At 21.7% G+C, this 21,429-nt stretch overlaps 6 protein-coding genes across 6 annotated transcripts; all 6 read right to left on the bottom strand. All coding sequences in view use genetic code 6, as the record gives it.

Moving 5' to 3' along the window:
- Positions 1 to 290: 290 nt before the first annotated feature.
- Positions 291 to 743, bottom strand: TTHERM_000629769 (transmembrane protein, putative; the record flags this gene model as incomplete). Its single annotated transcript, XM_012799409.1, has 2 exons — positions 291 to 597; positions 649 to 743. 2 exons carry the CDS (start codon positions 741 to 743, stop codon positions 291 to 293), a joined length of 402 nt encoding a protein of 133 aa, XP_012654863.1.
- Positions 744 to 1,485: 742 nt separating this feature from the next.
- TTHERM_00629800 (transmembrane protein, putative) lies at positions 1,486 to 5,455 on the bottom strand (the record flags this gene model as incomplete). Its single annotated transcript, XM_001022718.2, has 6 exons — positions 1,486 to 1,563; positions 1,613 to 1,699; positions 1,755 to 2,690; positions 2,780 to 3,635; positions 3,698 to 4,166; positions 4,270 to 5,455. The coding sequence occupies 6 exons, from the start codon at positions 5,453 to 5,455 to the stop codon at positions 1,486 to 1,488; spliced, it is 3,612 nt and encodes a 1,203-aa protein (XP_001022718.2).
- A 524-nt stretch (positions 5,456 to 5,979) lies between these two features.
- Positions 5,980 to 6,441, bottom strand: TTHERM_000629799 (hypothetical protein; the record flags this gene model as incomplete). Its single annotated transcript, XM_012799408.1, has 2 exons — positions 5,980 to 6,046; positions 6,287 to 6,441. 2 exons carry the CDS (start codon positions 6,439 to 6,441, stop codon positions 5,980 to 5,982), a joined length of 222 nt encoding a protein of 73 aa, XP_012654862.1.
- Positions 6,442 to 8,031: 1,590 nt separating this feature from the next.
- Positions 8,032 to 10,052, bottom strand: TTHERM_000629798 (hypothetical protein; the record flags this gene model as incomplete). Its single annotated transcript, XM_012799407.1, has 3 exons — positions 8,032 to 8,831; positions 8,885 to 9,164; positions 9,465 to 10,052. The coding sequence occupies 3 exons, from the start codon at positions 10,050 to 10,052 to the stop codon at positions 8,032 to 8,034; spliced, it is 1,668 nt and encodes a 555-aa protein (XP_012654861.1).
- Positions 10,053 to 11,083: 1,031 nt separating this feature from the next.
- On the bottom strand, positions 11,084 to 12,700 carry TTHERM_00629810 (hypothetical protein; the record flags this gene model as incomplete). The annotated part of the gene is made up of 3 exons (XM_001022719.2): positions 12,461 to 12,700; positions 12,016 to 12,408; positions 11,084 to 11,962 (listed from the first exon to the last, which is right to left on the bottom strand). Exons 1-3 carry the CDS (start codon positions 12,644 to 12,646, stop codon positions 11,084 to 11,086), a joined length of 1,458 nt encoding a protein of 485 aa, XP_001022719.2. The 5' UTR covers positions 12,647 to 12,700.
- A 1,668-nt stretch (positions 12,701 to 14,368) lies between these two features.
- On the bottom strand, positions 14,369 to 18,000 carry TTHERM_00629840 (transmembrane protein, putative). The gene is made up of 6 exons (XM_001022720.2): positions 17,272 to 18,000; positions 16,674 to 17,142; positions 15,761 to 16,616; positions 14,743 to 15,681; positions 14,601 to 14,687; positions 14,369 to 14,552 (listed from the first exon to the last, which is right to left on the bottom strand). Exons 1-6 carry the CDS (start codon positions 17,741 to 17,743, stop codon positions 14,475 to 14,477), a joined length of 2,901 nt encoding a protein of 966 aa, XP_001022720.2. The 5' UTR covers positions 17,744 to 18,000; the 3' UTR covers positions 14,369 to 14,474.
- Between the last annotated feature and the right edge of the window lie 3,429 nt (positions 18,001 to 21,429).

Below are 21,429 nucleotides of genomic sequence, written 5' to 3'. Positions count from 1 at the left end.
TATTTTTTACACACTAAATGAAGCAAACAAATAAATATTCTACTTATTGAGGAGTGAGTATTAAAAGCTAACCAACAGATTAACTTAATTGATGGAAATTAGTTCTGGATAAGAATAGAAGATGGCACTTGTGTTACTTATTGCTATAACCTATTAAATAATAAATATTTTTATTTATTTGGGATTAAAAAATAAAATTATTATTACTATTTAACTCTCATCAATCTTTTAATAATAATAAATTTCATTAATTTCATCTTATTTTATTTAATTTCTACTTCCAAAAGTTTTCATCTGGCTAAATTTTCTTAAATTAGCACAAGACCTATCTTAATCATTAGCATATTCGGGGCAATTTGTAGTGCATTAATTAGAGGCTTGATCATAATACAAATAATCATTATATAAACATTCTTATTTCTAACAGCTTAGTTTATCTTCAGCCAATTTCCATCCTTCAAGGCACTATTTACATTATGTCCCTTCAAACTCACAAATATTACAGTTCTCTATTTAACATTCTATGCAAACCTAGAAAAATTCTTATTATGAACCACCATATTAGCATTAAGACAAACAAGAGCCTGTTTAATCATCCTTTTTATTGGAATAAATTAGTTTTAGTATAAAAATAAAACGATAGTTTACATAAAAGAATGAATCCTTGCATATTTCGCATGTTTATTAATCATTACATATATTACACTATGCTTAGCAACTACCGCAGCTCTATAATTCTACATCAAAATACTAATTTTGCAATTCACATTGTTACAAAATTTAGCTAAGAGTATATTTGAAAAGTATTATAAACAAAGCTTTTTAAATTTTCATATTTATGCTAAATAAAATATTAAAGTATTAACCTTAAACTTATTTCAATTAATTACTTCTTAAGTTAATTTTATTATTTACATCTAACTTATTTAATTAGCTTCACAGCAGATATATGATCGATATAAACTCTTTTTAAGTATATTAAATCCTTAGTTATTTTATATTTATATCTATTTTTAAATAAAATTATTTATAAAAAATGCACCGACCGGGAATCGAACCCGGGTCAAAGCGATGGCAACGCTCTATTCTACCACTAAACCATCGGTGCTTTCGGTATTATGATTTGAAATTATTCAGGATTATTTTGTTTGTTTGTTAGACTATTGTTTTTGTGAAATAAACTTAATATTTTCAAAAATCTAATAAAACAAGATGATTATTTAAGAATAGCATTTTAAAATAAATATATTATTGATATCTTATTTTTTTAAATTTAGCTTCAATAATTTTAATTTACTAAATTAAATAAATTCATAAATTTATTTTTGTTTGTTCTAATTTTATGAAATAATTTTTTAAATATTTATTTGAATGAATAATTTTTTTTTTAATTAAAAATAATTTGTATAAAAATTTTACTCAAAAACATATATAATTAAAAAGATGACAAATTTAAATAAATATGTTTGTTTTTAAATCATTAAATCATTAATCTTCTTATATCTCTGATTATATTTGGCTTTTGGGTGTAAATTTATTTGCTTCAAAATAATGTTTCTTACTCTATTTAAGAAAAAAAATTAATAAAATAAATTTAAAGGAAATAATTTACATTTGGTGAATCTTGACTTGGCAGCCCTGAAATGTTATACATTTGTATCAATTTTAAAGATTATGGAATTAGCTACTTTTAATTAATCTATTAAAATTATTAATTACATAATTAGTTTTAAGTTTACTAAATAATTAATTACATTTTCTCTAAAATCATTAGAATTATAAAGCATATTTGATGAACTCAAAGCATTTCTGATTATATTTTAGCTGGCTGGTTACTAATTTTAAGCTGCTTCAGTATGCTATACTAAAGTTTAAGCCTTAATTGATTAAAAGTTTTTGCTTGTAAGCAAATTTTATCTGAAGGAAAGAATCACTTTTTTCCATAACTAATGGATTCGAATAATCTTAATTTTTCTGAAATATAAAAACTTAAAAATATTTGGGTATTTATTTTTAATTTTTAAGAGGCATTTCTTGAAATCGTTTTAAAAAGAGTCTGTTTCATCAATTTAAATTTATATTTATCCAACTAATATAAAAAACGCTAATTTGATTGATGATAAATTTATATATGCTATGATAATTAACCCTATTAACTTGTAAATTTAATATTAAGAGTTATCACTGATAACTACTAAAAGCAAAGCATATGTGTATAATAGCTTGTATATGAGCTTTTTTTCTGTTTCAAACTGTTTTACATTTTTATGAGGCTAATTCTTTGTTAGAATATAAAAATAAAAGATTGTTGTCAAAAGTATAATCGAAACTTAAATATATTAGTTAATGTTTAAGTTTGTTATTGACATGAGGATAAATTTATGGAAAATTTTGAAAATTTCCCAATATAAAAATTTAGTTTTATATCCATCGTACAAAATTCCGTATATTAACAAGTTATCAATTTTTTCACCCTTTATGTTTTGATGCTGGTCTATTTGCTAGAATGATTTTAATTTGAAAAAAATATATATTGGTATTAAAAAACACCAAAAGATAATTAATGGAATAGTTATAGCAAAGGTGTAAAGGTTGTGATGGTATGTATAACACTACTGGTTGTAGTCTGATATCAAGTAATATTTAGATCCTACTTTTATGCAAAAAATTCCCTAAATCAGCATTTTTGACTTTTAATAAAAAAAATAGATTTTTAAAATTTATTTTTGTAATTTTAAATAAATTTAAGTAAGATATATTTATTTATTCAATTAATTACTAAAGAAGGCTGGTAGAATATATAAACAAAAATAAATGTCATTGTTAAGATGTTAGGTATTTTTGCAATTGCTTTTTTTTTGTCCTTACTTTGTTACACTGTTATAAGAATCAGAGATAAATTTATTAAAAAGTATATAGCAACCATACTAATTATTTGAGTAACTATTCTATTTAACCAAACAGGATATTATTCGCTCATTTTAACTAAGCAATCAAATGAAGTAGCTGTTAATTATATTGGATCTCCAAATAAATTCAAGGAGACATTAAAAAAGTGAGGAATTGTAATATTAAAGGACATTATACATGACAGAATTTACAAATAGTTAATAAATATTTTAAACCAAAGCGAAAAATCTTATCCTTGAGAACTAGACTTACTTGTTATGAATAGGTCAATTTTCTTAAATATTATAAGTTTATACATAATTATTTTATTTTATATCATGCTATGATGACTGTAAGCAATATACACGAAGTATACAGCAAAATATACACTAAAATATAAATATTACTGTACCCACTGACTACAGATATAGCAATTTTAACCATTCAATCCATATTAATAATTCCAAACACTGATTTTGCTATCACAACTGTTACAAAGTGGTCCAACATATCCCTCTAGACAACCATTCTTGCTTTTTATATTTTCAAAAGAACAACTATTTAGATTACATGAATAAATTTAATCTGTTGAATCATTTTCTCTCCAATAGCCGTCCTTTAGTAAAATTTAGCTTCCTTAACAGAAACTAGCTTCTGATGGGCAAGAAAAGCACTGTAAGCTATTAATATCTTTTTACATATCAGGAATTTTTAAAGAATATCTACCCTAGACGCATTGGTTACACCTTTATTAAAAAGAAGAAAATATTAGAGTTTGATGGGAAAAAATAATATATTATTTAATTACTATATAAATTAATCTTTTTCTGAAATAGTTTCTCCTTTTATACAATCTCTATATTATAATTCAAGAGCTACTTAAAGCTGCTTATTTTATTATATTTCGTTAGATAAAATATATATTTTCTATTTTTATGAAATTTTGTAAATAGATTAAAAATTTAATTAAAATAAGCCAATTGTTTCATTTAATTATGCATTTATTCCTTACTGAATAATAATTTAACTATTATTTTAGGAATATAGCTATAAAGAAAAGTCATTCCTTACACCATTTAAGCTTGAAGGACCAAAAAAATTAAAAGGATTTCCTTCTTCATCTATAAAATTTAAATACAGTGGCTAATCCAAGTAATTTCCACTAGAAATGTTTCTAATTTAATATTAATTAACTATTTTAAGTTATTGTAAACTAGGTTTTTCAGAGATTCCTATCCAAAATGGGATTGAACCAATATTTTGACCATAAAATGTAGCTATTTTTTTGTTTAAAAAAAGTGATTTAAATAAATTTAAAAACTAATTTTTTTAAAAGATGTTTTTGTTTAAATTGAAATCTTATTTATTTAATTAAATTACCTTAATTTTTTTCAAAATAAATTTTATTTTTTGATAGTATTTATTTTTTCAAAAAATCTGAGCTGGTAGCAGAATAATAAATTGATCCTCCAATATCTGCTTGGTTTAGTGAGAAATTAGTTTCTTAAAAGTCAATTAGAGAAGAAAATTGAAAATATATAGCACCTCCGTTCTATTTTAATGCCAAATTACTTGTAAAATTACTCTAAGTTATATTAATTCCACTTTACTGCAAAAAATAAAGAGCACCACCAGAATCTAAAATAGATTAATTTTCAATAAACTATGTCATATAAATCTCAAATATTGCTTTTTATTTTGATTAATATGAATAAATAGCTCCCCCTGATCCCATAGCTAAACAATTTTTGAATATAGAAAATTTAATTTGAGCAGTTTATGTGTTCTAAAACTTTATAGCACCACCTTAAAACTGCAATAGCTAGTTTTCTAAATCTTATTATTTTATTGAATTTGCTAAATTAATAAATTTGCTATTTGTTATCTAGATAGTTTCTCCTTACAAGATATTTAATGCGCATGGATAACCTGCAGAATTTATATTAGTAAAGTTAGTATAATCTATTAAAAGTTATCCTTATTACAAATCAATAACACTTCCTTCATTTAAATTAATATTCTCAAAATTTGATACTTCAATTTATACTTTTTCTAAAGGATTCAAATATATCAAAGAATTGATATGCTGAATTGTTTTAAAGTAGATATTTTACAGTGAAGCTTAAATGGTCGTTATTTGTATTATTTGGTCAATACTATTGTCAGAAGATTAAAAGCTTAAAACATTAAATAATATGATTTCAATATTATTTAAAAAATACATCTGTATCTTATCATTATAATAATGGTTTGCATAAATCAAATGCACATCTTACAAATTTTCAAGGTTGCTATTCTAAAAGATGATATTTTAACATCCTAAGAAAATAAACAATGCAGTTGTGTTAGACCCAAAGTTATTTAATTATGAAGTCTAATTTAGTTATAATTATAGATTTCTATTATGAGGTGGATTTAAATATTTAATAATTTATTTAGCTACCAATCCATTTAATAATAGGTTATTTGATTTTGTAAAAGAAAATATACTGCCTAAATTAAATTTTATATTATTTAGATAAAAATTTTAAACTTAGATATCTTAGCAATTATTAAATTCAAACATGTTTCCTGTCAACTTTAAGTTTATTAGATGTAAATTTTCAATTACAAGACTTGTAACTAATTTAAATGAGAATAAAGTTTAATAAAAAGTATCTAAGTTTTCTATTGTCAGGTTCTTTATGTAGACTTTAGTAACATTTTAAATAATAAAGTAATATTTATTAGTTATGTTTTAAGGCTAAGAGCCAATTTTAACTTCATCCAGTATAAAAAGATCAGTATTACTAATTTAAAGTGTCGTATTGGTCTGAAATAAAAATTCAACATTGCTAAATAATAAAGTTTTTAAGTTATTCTTTGGATTTAACTCCAAAATACCATCATTTGTTCTTATCAAAAGTGTTATAGTCTAGAAATATAAATATTAAAACTAAGGAAGCACAATGCTATTATCTGAAAGATAAATCATTCCTTATTTCTGAACTTTGCTTGATTGATTGTTCTTAAATTAGTATTCAACAATTGAGTTTTAATTAAAGATATCATAGAATATTTCTATTTATATCAATTTAGTGAATTCTGTATTCATTTAAATTACATATTTTGATAGCTATAATTACTAAAAGTAAACTCTACTTTATAGGTCTTAGTGCTATTTATTTAATTTAAAATAAAAATTTTTATATTTTTTTAATTAAATGGAATAAAAATTTAAACTTTTCTATAAATTTTCTATAGCAAAAACAAAGGGTAGGTTATGTATGTAAATATGTTGGCTTGATCATTTTAAAATAATGAAAATTGAAAATAATTTTTAACCAACTTAAGATGCCAGAAATTTAAACCTCGAAATAAAATAAAAATAATTAAAAAATATCAGTTAATTATTTACTTGATTTTGATTGATGTATATCTTTGAATTTTATTCATAAGTAATTAACATCTAATTAGTTTTAATATTATTTTATTATACTTAATATGTGATGTCAAATAAACTTTAGCTTGAAAAACATTTAAAATTTATTTGATTTAATATCTGTTTCTCATTATTTGAATAAATGAATTCTGTGAAGTAAATGATTGGGTTGTTAAGGTTTTAGTAAGACTCAAGTAAGGTGGATGATTCTTTACTTAATTTTATTAAATGTATATCATTTTAAAGGATGACTATGAACATATTTTCTTTCAAAAATTAAATATCTTTAATATTAGAATAAATAAACTAGTTAGCTTTGTAATAGTTTATTAAATTAAGAGTTTTTTTCTCAATAACACTCACTTAATAACAGCATATAACAAATAAATAATTCTCATCACTCTTAAGTCTCAGATTATTCTAGCATGAAACAGGTAAATTTCCTATCAACATATTAGGATTGATATAAAATGCTTAAATTATCAGATCAGTAGCAATAACAATGCTAAAATACTACTTATAGTCCAATATAGTAAAGTCAAGAATTTTTTGAGAGATATAACTATATGTATATGATTCTATAATTTTCTTATTACTTATAATATCATCTAACTAAAAAATTGTAATTTAATCATTTTAAGTCCAGATGATAAGATAGTTTTGCTTGATTTGTATCTATTTTTTAATATTTAAAATAATTAATATATAAAAAGATATTTTAAATCATAATTTACTTTATTTATCTCGCCTTGCAATTAAATAATAGAAGAAATTTGTTTTAATTCTGCATTTATAATAATAAGATTTCCTTCATAATTAGATAATGATAAAATATTATCATTAAGAGCAGATAGTTTAGTGGCTTCAAACTAAATTTAATTGACACTCATAATAGCCTCAAAATCCAAAGTATCTTTATTAAATTTTTTCAAAGAATTACTGTTTTCTAAGCAAAATATATTTAAATTAAAACTTGACATAAACTTACAGTTAAATGATGAATTCAAATATTTAATCTGTTTATTATTAATAAAGTCATAAACTATTAATTCTTAATTTGAAATAATTGCTAATATTGTAGTAGAAGTTAAATTAAATAATTGAACATCAAATTTAGTAGCAAATTAAGAACCTAAAAATTTATATTAATTTTATATTTCGTAATTAATGCTATTATACACGTTAAGCATCCCAGAATTATAGTTAAAGAATAAAACTAATTTCTAATTGTCATAGTATAAAAAATTATTATTGTAATTATTTAGGTAATTGTTGTGCAAACTAGCAAAGAGTGATGTCCATAGATCAAATATTTAAAAAGTTTTATTATATAAAATTGCTAAGGAATTTGATTAAGGTATATACATAGCAATTACTGAGAGCCCATAATTATCATAATCAACACTACCTAAATACATCAAAGTAGAATATTGAAATAAATTTAGTCTATCCTAAGATAATATCATAATTAAATCTAGATCATTTTCTATAATAATAAATCTTGGTATTTATCTTATTGCCAATTATTTAAACTATAATCCATAAACAGGTGAGTTTTATATTTAGCAATTTGCATAATCAACAACACTTAAGGTATTCTAATTCACCGATACAAATTTCTATTATTATAATAAGTTAAAAATTAAAATTGATATTTTTTTCTTTTAATATTTTTTTAATTTTTGAATATTTTTTCTTGGAATATTTTTCTAAAAAACTATTCAAAAATGGATTTTAAAAATTGGGAAAAAATTTATTTAAATTATTGAATTAAATTTTACTGAGTCTTTTAATACATGCAGATATTGTTAGATACTTAAGAAGGTGTACTAACATTTTTATATCAAATCTAGGTCATAAATAGTTAAAATAGTTTTTCCTTATGAATTAACACCTTCACTTTAAATATAAAGCTAAATAATTAATTTATTTTAGTTATTATAAAAAATTTAACCAAGATTATTAATATTGTCAAATTAAAGAAAGTTTTATGACAAGCTTTAATATTTTAATATTTCATACTATCCATTTTCTAATATTTAAATTATAGTGTAAGATACTTTTAAGAATATTATAATTATATCATCTTATGAGTACAGATAATACTTATTAAATGAATTGTAATAAGCCATATCTTGAAATTAAAGTTAACTAATTTAATTAGTGAAATAATTGTACAAATATGATATTTATGTATATTGTTCCTTTGCTGTAATAATTATACTATTTTTAGACTCAATTACAGCTTCGTAACTAAGCTATTACTGAATATTAGTAAAAAATAAATTTAATTTTTATGATTTGTAATCAATTCTTCTATGCAAGATAATTTAATTATTTTAATCGGATGAGATAAATACATCTATTTCAGGAATATACAATACTTAAGTCTAGTTCAAGAATGTATGCTTGATATTAAGCTAGAGATCTAAAACAACATATTGACCAACTATCTTTGCTAATAATTATCTATCTCTTACTATTGATACAAATGCTAAACCATCCGGATTATTTGAAAAATCTATTTTTTATAATTAATATAATTACAAAATACTTCTTTAAGTTAATGTTTACCACTTAAAATTTGTTCGTTTGTGTTAAAATCAAAAAATACCATTTAATTTTAGCAGATTAATACAGTGCTTGATTGGAATTGCATAGCTGACTAATAAAAATCAGAACATTGTATATTAATTTGTTAATAATTTTAACCTATAATATATTTATTAATTATGTTTGCGGATTGAAAGAGCATAACTTATTCTTGCTTAATTAAGGAATAGTTGTTTTCAGTTGAAGCTTACAAGACAAGCTATGTAATTTACTGACCAGTAAGATTGTACATAAATACTTACTAATAATTATAATCAAAAAATAAGTAAATTCAGTTATTGTAAATATAATAGTTCAAATTTATTTTTTCAATTAATTAGTAAATTTTTTAAAAAGATTTTATCAATTGAGTTAATAAATTTTAAAGAAAATATTAAAACCTTTGTAGCAATCTTTTTATTTTTTTAATAAAGTTTGATTGATAAAACTAAAAATATTTAAATGATGCTTGGAAATAAATATTCTTTAAAGTTAATTTGGAATCATGGGATTAAATTTTTAAATTCCTGTTTAATAGATAAATGTTAAATAAAAAAATTACTTTTTGAATATTTTAGATCATCATAAAAGTCTTGTTCTAAATTTAAAGAAGATTGAAATTTAAAATAACTATAGAAAAAGGTATTTATAGGTTAAAGGTTGAGAGATCAATAAAATTGTAAACTATGTACTGCTGTAAATATGAAGCTATAAAATTTTATTCATTTGAGGCTATAACTGTAGTTTATTCAATTTGATAAAATTTAAAAGTTTATAAATCTATAATCTTTAAATTAATAAAACCAATTGCAAATTAAACTTTAAATACCAATTTTAAGTACTATTTGCTTATTGCTAAGAAAGTTGAGCTAATACTCTCATCTTATAAAATATCCACAATAAGTACTTAATTTGCTTTTTGTTTTCTACTATATAATACAAAACTTTTATCATAATTGCAAAATTACAAAGTCACTACAAGATCATTATTTATTATCAAATAAGAACCGTTGTTAGATAACTAATCTACTAAGGTCAAAGAAGAACTTTGCAAATCATAAACAAAAACAATTAAACGATATTCAATAGTTTAAAAATAAATATTATCATCTATAGCTTAAACTAATTTTTCATTTTCTACATTTTGCATAGATATGGTTGCTTATATCATAAAAATATCTATCTTTTAGGATGAAATGCAAAACAAAAGCGACTTACTTTAGTAATAAACTACTACATACATAACAGAAGAGTTTATTCCTTTCAATAAATTAATATATAGGCTGGTACTTTAATTTTCATATTAATACATCTAGTTGTTATTAGTATTAACAATTATAAAATTATATATTGCTTAGTTTTGATAAATAATTGTAATATATTAAGCACAAATTTCAGCATTCAAAATCTAAAATTTTATATTTTTCTCAAAAACTTGCTTTGATCCTTGTAATTATTGAATTCTAAATCCTGTTTTAAAAATGATAGCTACAATATTTTTTTCTGAACTATAAAGTACTTTTTAGACACCACCCATGTAATAAGCATCATTATTATCTGCAAAGCTACTATAAATTATATTTTAATATTTTAGCTGCTACTAAAATATTAATTGCCACAATTAATTTTTATATACAATAATCAATTTTTCATCATTCATTTACTTGATTTAGTTTCTTTTGATTAATATATTTGTTTAATCTAGAGGATCTAGTTAAAGTTATAAATTAGTAGCATCTTACCAAATATGAGTCAAATTAAAATTGATCTTATGAATGTTTAAGTCATTGTTAAACACATTATACACAAGTGCCTAATTTTAGCTTATAAATTTTATATGATTGGAATTTTGATTGTTTAAATCTAAGGAAGAAAAATAAATATTCTGATCACTTTATGTTACTTACTAACTTATTTATCCGCTTATATTCACAATTTCATATCCTTTTTAATATTTTATTATTTATTTTATTTAATTAAATGATAATTTTAATTTTTCGAAAAATAAAAAAAATTATTTAAATTCTTAAATTTTAGAATTTGCATACCTTGAACTGAATTAAGTATTATTGAATTTTAGTCATTTAGTATTAAGTGATCAATAATTGGAGCAGTCATTTTGACAAAATGAGGCTATTCCTGATAGAAAAATAAATAAATGAATTTAATTTTTATATAACATCATTTAATAATTTAATTTACATATTAAAAGATGTAGCTATTTTAAGTTTAATTGAAAGTAAGATTAGCACAAATAATTGCAGACTAATAAATACCATTGAAATTATCTGCTTTTATTAAAATTAATCTTGCTTTTTGATCATATTCTATGCAATTTAAAATTTATAAACTTTAATCAGATTAAAAAGCTTTGTAAATGTAAGTTATATTATTCCAATCTATAAACCAAATGTCGCCGTAAGGGTCTATAATTACTGTTTTATTAATATTTTTTAAATCAAAAACCTAATTGGTTGGATTTATATTTTAATTTTAGTTTTAGCTTTAAAAAGTTTCACCCAAAACATCTTTCTAAACCAAGCCTAAAGTCTACTTAGTAACTTATACAGATTAAATTCCTTATGTTATGATACATCCTAATGAATCAAATTGTGGTAGAGGTGGTGGTTAAGGAGGATCAGAAGGATCAGGTGGTTATGAAGGATCAAAAGTAGGGATATTTGGTATTGGAAAATCAGGAGTTGGTGGAGGCTATACTTAAAACTAGTACGGAAGAAAGCTAATTATTATTACTTACTTGATTTTGTAGACTATAATATTTTAATTGGATAGGTCAAATACATTTAGATTAGTATCTAAATAGCATAATGCAAAAGAATTAGAACAGGCAAATAGTTGACAATTTTGTGCTTAGTAAACAAAAGAAACTTTAACTTACTCTATATCTAATTTTTATACATTGTCTGTAGATAATAAATAGATATTGTTGTTATTTTAGAAACTGTATGAATAGCTGCTACTTAATAGATTAATTTAATTGAGAGAAATTAGTCCTGGATATGAATAAAAGATAGCACTTGTGGCGCTTAAAGCTATTACCTTTTTAATAATAATAATATTTACATTTAGATAAAAAAAATTTAATTAATTACAATTTAAGTTTAGTCGTCTATCTTTTTGTAGTAATAAATTTCATTAATATCATCTTATTTAATTTTATTTCTACTTCCAAATGTTTTCATCTGGCTAAATTTTCTTAAATCAGTACAAGATCTATCATTATTATTTGTCTATTCTGGACATATTATAGTACATTGATTAGATTCCCTATTATAATATAAAAATTCGCTGTTTAGACATTCTTATTTCTAACAGCTCAGTTTATTTTCAGATAAATTCCATCCATCTAGACATTATTTACATTATGTACCTTCATACTCGCAAATATGACAGTTTTCTATTTAACACTCTATGCAAACCTAGAAAAAGTCTTACTATTAACCTCCTTATTAGCATTAAGATAAGCAGTTACCATTGTTGTTATCCTTTTTATTAAATATTTTAAAGGTTTGATGCTTAAATAAGATAAAAAAATACATAAAAGTATGAAGGCTAGCATATTTTGCATGTTTCTTAACCATAGCACTAATTACAATTCGTTTAACAATTACTGCAGCTCTATAGCGTTATATCGAAGTATTAATTTTAAACCTGGCATTTCTGTAAAATTTAGCTGAGAACTCTACTTAAAAATAAAATTAGTATAATTTGTTTTGTTACCATTTTGTCTTTATCTTAAATACAAATTTATTTACTTTTAATTTATTTTTATAATTTGATTTTAAGCTAACTTTGTTATTTATATCTTAATTAAATAAACAATTAAGTTAGTAAATCTCACGTTTTATGTGCATATGCTTTATAAAAAATGTAAGCATTAAAATGTTGTATTTTAATTTTTAAGTCAATATAGAAAAAATGCACCGACCGGGAATCGAACCCGGGTCAAAGCGATGGCAACGCTCTATTCTACCACTAAACCATCGGTGCTTTCGGTATTATGCTTAATTAATTTTTCTTAGTTATTTTGTTTAAATACATTAAAAAAACTCTAGTTAATTCATGTTTATTTATTTATTTTTAAAAGTTTTAATTATTTTTAAGGTATTTTTATTAAAGATAATTATTATTTTTATATTCATAAATTTAAATAATATTTGATATTAATTTGTTATTTTTGTCCAAAATTTATTTTATTATGATTGTCATCCCATTACTTTAAAATTAGTAATTTAAAAATTTATTTTATCATTATTTATGTTAATTTTGCAAATAATATTTTAGAAAAAATTTTAATAAGTTTACCTTTAAGAGTATAAACGCTATTTTATCAATTAAATATTCTTACTAAGTATACTTCAATTTAAATAAAATTATACATATTTCTTCAAACAACTCAACAAGAAATAAATAATTAATTAATAGTAAATATTATCTAAATCATGTTCATTATCACTTTTATGACTAATTTAAAATTAAATTTTTAGAATTGGTTTTATTTCCATCATTATCATACTGAATTTTTAGTTTAAATACAAAAATAATTATTTATTGGGGCAAAGTTTAATGTAATGACATATACCACCTAACTAAAATATATGTTATAAATACATTAAATAAAAGAATTGACACTGCCTCCCCTAACAATATCTATTGACAATATTTCCTATGTTTGGGACAATTTAGTGCATTAATCAGAGGCTTGATAATAATACAAGTGTATTATATAAGTATTCTTATTTTTAACAGCTTAGCTTATCTTCTGCCAGTTTCTATCCTTCATAGGATTAAAAGCATTGTGTTCCTTCATACTCATAAATATAACATTTCTTTATTTAACACTTTATGTAAATCTAGAAAAATTCTTATTATGAATCACCATATTAGCACTAAGACAAATAAGAGCCTGTTTAATCATCCTATTTATTGGAATTTAGTAAAAAAATAAAATGATTTACATAAAAGAATGAATCATTATAGAAACTTATTTCAATCCTTTTTTTATTATTTTGAATTTCCATTAAATTTATAAAATAATATTTATTTTTCTAATAATTATAAATTTCTTACTTGAGAAATAATTATTCAAGAATAGCAAAATATTTATTTTCAAATAAAATTATTTAAAAAATGCACCGACCGGGAATCGAACCCGGGTCAAAGCGATGGCAACGCTCTATTCTACCACTAAACCATCGGTGCTTTCAGTAATATGATTTAAAATTATCCAGAATTATTTTGTCTGTTAGACAACTGTAAATGTAAAATAGACTTAATAAATACTAAAATCTAATAAAACAAGATAATTATTTTATAATACCATTTTCAAAATAAATAATCAAATAAATAATTATATATTTTAATATTTAATTAATTCAAATATGTAGTTGATGTTTTTATTTTTTCAAATTTAATTTACTAAAGCAAATAAATTCATTGTTTAATTGCTTGTTCTTTAATAATATATTTTTTTTAATTAAAATCTTACTCAAAAACACATAAAATATATAAAATATAAAAGTTTACAAATTAAAATAAGCATTATTTTAAATCATTAATCTTCTTATATCAGATCTTTAAATTAACTTTTGCGTGTTAATTTATTTGCTTCAGAAGAATTTTTATGGCTCTATTTAAGAAAAAAATTATTTAAATATATTTAAAAGAAATAATTTACATTTAGTGAATCTAGACTTGGTGACCTTGAAATATTTTACATCTGTAACACTTTTAAAGATTATGGGATTGGTTAGTTCTAATGAATCTATAAAAATTATTAATTACATAATTAGTTTTGAGTTTATTAAATAATTATTTACATTTTCTTTAAATTCATATGAATTCTATAAGATATTTGAAGAGCTCATAACAGTATTTCTGATTATATTTTAGTTGATATGCTGCTATATTCTAGCTGCTTCAGTTTGCTATACTAAAGTTTAAGTCTTACTTGAATAAAAGTTTTTGCTTGTAAATAAATTTTATCTGAAGGATATAATAACTTTTTTCCATAATTAATGGATTCGAATAATCTTGATTTTTCTGAAATATAAAAATTTAAATGTATTTGGGTATCTGTTTTTAATTTTTAAGAGACATTTCTTGAAATAATTATAATAAGAGTCTATATCATCAATTTAAATTTAAATTTATCCAACTAATATAACAAATACTAATGTGAATGATGTTAAATTTATGTATGCTACGATAATTAATCCTATTATCTTGTAAATCGATTATTAAGTGTTATCGTTTATAATTACTAAAAGCAAAGCATATGTATATAATAGCTTGTAAATGAGCTATTTCTCTATTTCAAATTGTTTTACATTTTTATGAGGCTAATTCTTTGTTAGAGTATAAAGATAAAAGGTTGTTGTTAGAAGTATAATTGAAACTTAAGTGTATTAGCTTATATTTAAGTTTGTTATTGACATAAGGATGAATTTATGGAAAATTTTGAAAATCTCCCAATATAAAAATTTAGTTTTATATCCATCGTACAATATTCCAAATGTTAACAAGTTATCAATTTTTTCACCCTTTATGTTTTAATGATGATCTATTTGCTGGAAAGATTTTAATTTGAAAAAAATATATGTTGGTATTAAAAAACACCAAAAGACAATTAATGGAATTATTATAGAGAAGGAGTAAAGTTTGTGATAGTACGTATAACACTACTGGCTGTAGTCTGATATTAAGTAATATTTTGTTCCGATTTGTGTGCAAAAAATTCCCTAAATCAGCAATTTTGACTTTTGATATTAAAATAGATTAATAAAGTTTTAATTTCTGTAATTTTAAATAAATTTAAGTATTAATTTATTTATTTACTAGAGAAGGCTGATAGAATACATAAACGAAAATAAATGTCATTGTTAAGAATTTAGGTATTTTTGCAATTGCTCTTTTTTTGTCATTACTTCCCTTCACAGTGATTATAACGAGAGATAAATTTATTAAAAAATAAATAGCTATTATACTAACTACCTGAGTAACTATTCTATTTAGCCAAACAGGATATTTATCACTCATTTTAAATAAACAATCAAATGAAGTTACTGTTAACTATATTGGATCTCCAAATATATTCAAACTAAGATTAAAAAAACTTGGAATTGTAATATTAAATTACATTATGCATGATAGAATTTATAAATAGTTTATGAATATTTTAAACAAAAGAGAAAAATCTTTTCCTTGAGAGCTAGACTTACTTGTGATGAATAGATCAATTTTCTTAAAAATTATGAGCTTGTACTTAAGGATTTTAGTTTTTATTATCTTATGGTGGCTATAAGCAATATAGACAAAGTATACAGCAAAGTATATACTAAAATAGAAATACTACTGTATCCACTCATTACAGATATAGCAGTTTTAATCTTTCAATCCATATTAGTATTCCCACACACTGATTTTGCTATCACAACTGTTACAAAGTGGTCCAACATATCCCTCTAGACAGCCATTCTTGCTGTTTTTATTTCCAAAAGAACAACTATTTAGTTTACATGAATAAATTTAATCTGTTGAATCGTTTTCTCTCCAGTACCCGTCCCTTAGTATGATTTAACTTCCTTAACAGAAACTTGCTTGTTATGGGCAAGAAATACACTGTAAGTTATTAGCATCTTTTTACATATTTGGAATTTTTAATGAATATCTACCCTAGACACATTGGTTGCACCTTTATAAAAAAAGAAATAAATATATGTTTTCGTTTGAGAAAAAAATTATGGTTTACTATATAAATTAATCTTTTTCTGAAATAGTTTCTCCTTTTATACAATCTCTATATTATAACTCAAGGGCTAATTAAAGATACTTATCTTATTATATTTAGTTAGATAAAATATAGATTTCCTATGTTTAAGAAAGTTTATAAATCGATTAAAAGTTTAATTAAAATAATCCTATTGTTTCGTTTAACTATGCATTTATTCCTTACTGAATGATAATTTAACTATTATTTTAGAAATATAACTATAAAGAAAAGTCATTCCTTACACTATTTAAGCTTGAAGTACCTAAAAAATTAAAAGGATTTCCTTCTTCATCTATAAAATTTAAATACAACGGCTAATCCAAATAGTTTCCGCTAGAAATATTACTAATTTTATATTTATTAACTATTTTAAGGTATTATTAACTAGGTTTTTCTGAAATTCCTAACCAAAAAGGGATTGAGCCTATATTTTGACCATAAAATGATGCTTTTTTAGTTTAAATAAAGTGGTTTAAATAACCAAAATTAAAAAATAATTAACACAAAATTACTGAAAACCGAACATTTTTGAAAAAATAAAAATATTTTATTTTAAATTTATAACTTATTTAATTACCTTAATTTTTTTCAAAATAAATTTTATTTTTTGATAGTATTTGTTTCTTTAATAAATCTGAACTGGTTGCAGAATAATAAATAGATCCACCAATATCTGCCTGGTTTAGTGAGAAATTAGTTGTTTAAAAGTCTATTAGAGATGAAGATTAAAAACATATAGCACCTCCATTTGATTATAATGCCGAATTACTTGTAAAATTACTCTAAGTTATATTAATTCCAGTTTATTACAGGAAATAAAGAGCACCACCAGAATCTTAAATAGATTAATTTTCAATGAACTATGTCATAAAAATCTCAAATGTTGCTTTTTGCTTAGACTAAAAAGAATAAATTGCTCCCCCTGATCCCAGAGCTAAGCAATTTTTAAATAAAGAATATTTTATTTCTACAGTTTTTGTGTTCTAAAGCTGTATAGCACCTCCTTAAAACAACTGCAATAATTAGTTTTTTGAATCTTTTATTTTCATCAAATTTACTAAATTAATGAAATTGCTATTTTTTATCTAAATAGACTCTCCTTACAAAATATTTAGTGCACATGGATAACCTGTAGAATCTATATTAGTAAAGTTAGTATAATCTATTAAAAGCTATCCTTATTGCAAATCAATAACACTTCCTTCATTTAAATTAATATTCTCAAAATTTGATAATTCAATTTATACTTTTTCTAAAGGATTCAAATTTATCAAAGAATTGATATGCTGAATTGTTTTAAAGTTGATATTTTAGAGCAAGGCTTAAATAGAGGTTATTTGTAGTATTTGATCAATATTATTTCCAGAAAATTAAAAGTTTAAAACATTAAAAGATATGATTTCTAAATTATTTTAAAAACACAACTGTGATTTATCAATATAATAATGGTTAGCATAAATTAAACCCACATCTTAAAAGTGTTCAAAGCTGCTATTTTAAAAACTGATATTTTAACATCCTAAGAAAATAAATAATGCAGTGGTATTAGATTCAATGCAATTTAATTAAGTAATCAAATTCGTTTTTTATTATAGATTTCTTTTAGGAGGTGGATTGAGGTATTTAATAACTTATTCAGCTATCAATCCATTCAATAATAGGTTATTTGGTTTTATAAAAGAAAAAATACTGCCTAAATTAAATTTAATATTGCTTAAATAAATATTATAAATTTAGATATCTTAGCAACTATTAAATTCAAACATATTTCCTACCGATTTTAAATTTATTAGATTTATATTTTCAATAATAATATTTGTAACTAATTAAAAAGAGAATAAAGTTTAATAAAGAGTATCTAAGTTTTCAATGGTCAGGTTGTTTATGTAAACTTTAGTCACATTTTGAATAATAAAGTAATATTTATTAGTTATATTTTAAGGCTAAGAGCTAATTTTTACTTAATTTAGTATTAAAAGATCAGTATTACTAATTTAAAGTGTGGTATTGCTTTTAAAGAAAAATTCCACATTACTAAATATTATAGTTTTTAAGTTATTCTTTGAATTTAACTCCAAAATACTATTATTTGAACTTACCAAAAGCTTTATTGTCTTGAAAGATAAATGTTAAAACTAAGCAAGGATAATACTATTATCTGAAAGATAAACCATTCCTTTTTTCTGAAATTTACTATGATTGTCAAATTAGTATTCAACAATTGAGTTTTAGTTAAAAATGTCATAGAATATTTCTATTTATATTAAATTAGTGAAGTCTTGGTTCATTTAAATTACATATTTCGATAGCTATAATTACTGAAAGTAAACTCTACTTTAGAGGTCTTGATGCTATTTATGAAAATTTTAAAATAACTATTTACTTAAATTAAACTAAAGAAATATAAATTAAAATGTTTCCTTATATGTTTTATAACGAAAAAAAACAAATAGATAATTCTAGATCATTTTTTAAAAATAACTAAAATTCAAAAAATGAATGTTTAACAAACTTAAAAATCCAGAATCTTTTATGCTTATTAAATTAAAATAATATTAAAAAAATTTTACTTGATTTTGGTTGATATATATCCTTGAATTTTATTCATAAGTAATTAGCATCTAATTAGTTTTAATATTATTTTATTATACTTAATATGTGATGTTAAATAAACTTTAGCTCGAAAAACATTTAAAATGTATTTGGTCTAATATCTGTTTCTAATTATTAGAATAAATGAATTCTGTGAAGTAAATAATTGGGTTGCTAAGGTTTTAGTAGGACTCGAGTAAGGTAGATGATTCTTTACTTAATTATATTAAAAGTATATCATTTTAAAGAAGAACTATGAACATATTTTCTATCACAAATTAAATATCTTTAATATTGGAATAAATAAACTAGTTAGCTTTGTAATAATTTATTAAATTAAGAGTTTTTTTCTAAAAGACACTCACCTAATAAATGCATATTACAAATAAATAATTATCATCACTCTTAAGTATCAGATTATTTTAGCATGAAACAGGTAAATTTCCTATCAACATATTAGAATTGATATAAAATGCTTAAATTATAAGATCAGTGGCTATAACAATGCTATAATACTATTAATAGTCCAATATAGTAAAGTCAAGAATCTTTTGAGAATTATAACTATATGTATTTAATTTTATAAGTTTCTTAATACCTATAAGAGGATCTAACTAAAAAGTTGTAATTTAATCATTTTAAGTCCAGACTATAAGGTAGTTTTGCTTGATTTGTATCTATTTTTTAATATAAAAATAATTAAAACATAAAAAATATTCAAATTATTATTTACTTTCCTTATCTCGCTTTCTAATTAAATTATAGAAGAAATTTGTTTTAATTCTACATTTATAATAATAAGATTTCCTTCAATATTAGATAATGATAGAATATTATCATTTAGAACAAAAATTTGAGTTGCTTCAAACTAAATTTAATTGATGCTGATAATAGTCTCAAAATCCAAAGTATCTTAATTAAATTTTTTCAAAGAATTACTATTTTCTAAACAAAATATGTTTAAATTAAAACTCGACATAATTTTGCAGTTAAATGATGAATTCAAATATTTAATCTGTTTATTGTTAATAAAGTCATAAACTATTAATTCTTAATTTGAAATAATTGCTAATATTGTAGTAGAAGTTAAATTAAATAATTAAACATCAAATTTTGTAGCAAATTAAGAACCCTAGAACTTATGTTGATTTAATATTTAATAATTAATACTATTAAACACATTAAGCATCCCAGAATTATAATTAAAAAATAAAACTAATTTCTAATTGTCATAGTATAAAATATTATTATTGTAATTATTTAGGTAATTGTTATGCAAGGTAGCAAAGAGTGATGTCCAAAGTTCAAATATTTAAAAAGTAGGATTCTATAAAATAACTATGGAATTTGATTAAGGTATATACTAAACTTATCCTTAGTTCATATAATTAGAGTAATCAACACTACCTAAGTACATTAAATTAGAATATTAAAATAAATTTAGTCTATTTTAAGTTAATATGATAATTAAATCTAGATTATTTTCTATTATAATAAATCTTGGATTTGACATTAATCCCTATAGTAAAAACTATAATCCATAAATAGGTGAGTTTTATATTTAGCAGTTTGCATAATCAACAATACTCAAGGTATTCGAACTCACGGTTACAAATTTCTATTTAAATAATAAGTTAAAAAATAAAATATTGTAAATAAATTTTTGAAAAATATAATTTATTTTTAATTTTTGTATAAAAAGGACTTTTTAAATTTTGGAATTTTCTTGGAATATTTCCTAAAAACTATTCAAAGTACGGATATTAAAAATAGGGAAAAAATTTAATAAAACATATCATGTAAATTATAAATTTAATTTTTACCGAGTCTTTTAATACATGCAAATATTTTTAGCTATTTAAGAAGGAGTATTAACATTTTTATATCAAATCTTCGTCATAAATAGTTAAAATAGTTTTTCCTTATTAAGAACTATCATATTAAATATAAAACTAAATAATTAATTTATTTTAGATATTATAAAAAACTTAATCAAGATTGTATAGTTAAAGAAAGTTTTGTGATAAGCTTTAATATTTTAATATTTAATACTACCCATTTTGTAATATTTAAATTATCGTGTAGGAAGTTTGTAAGAATATTATAATTACATCATCTTATGAGTACAGCTAATATTTATCAT

This window comes from Tetrahymena thermophila, assembly GCF_000189635.1.
Source record: "Tetrahymena thermophila SB210 genomic scaffold scf_8254470, whole genome shotgun sequence".
NCBI classification, from domain to species: domain Eukaryota; phylum Ciliophora; class Oligohymenophorea; order Hymenostomatida; family Tetrahymenidae; genus Tetrahymena; species Tetrahymena thermophila.
Note: the sequence above shows the minus strand (reverse complement) of the source record. Positions and strands in the feature narration are given on the sequence as shown.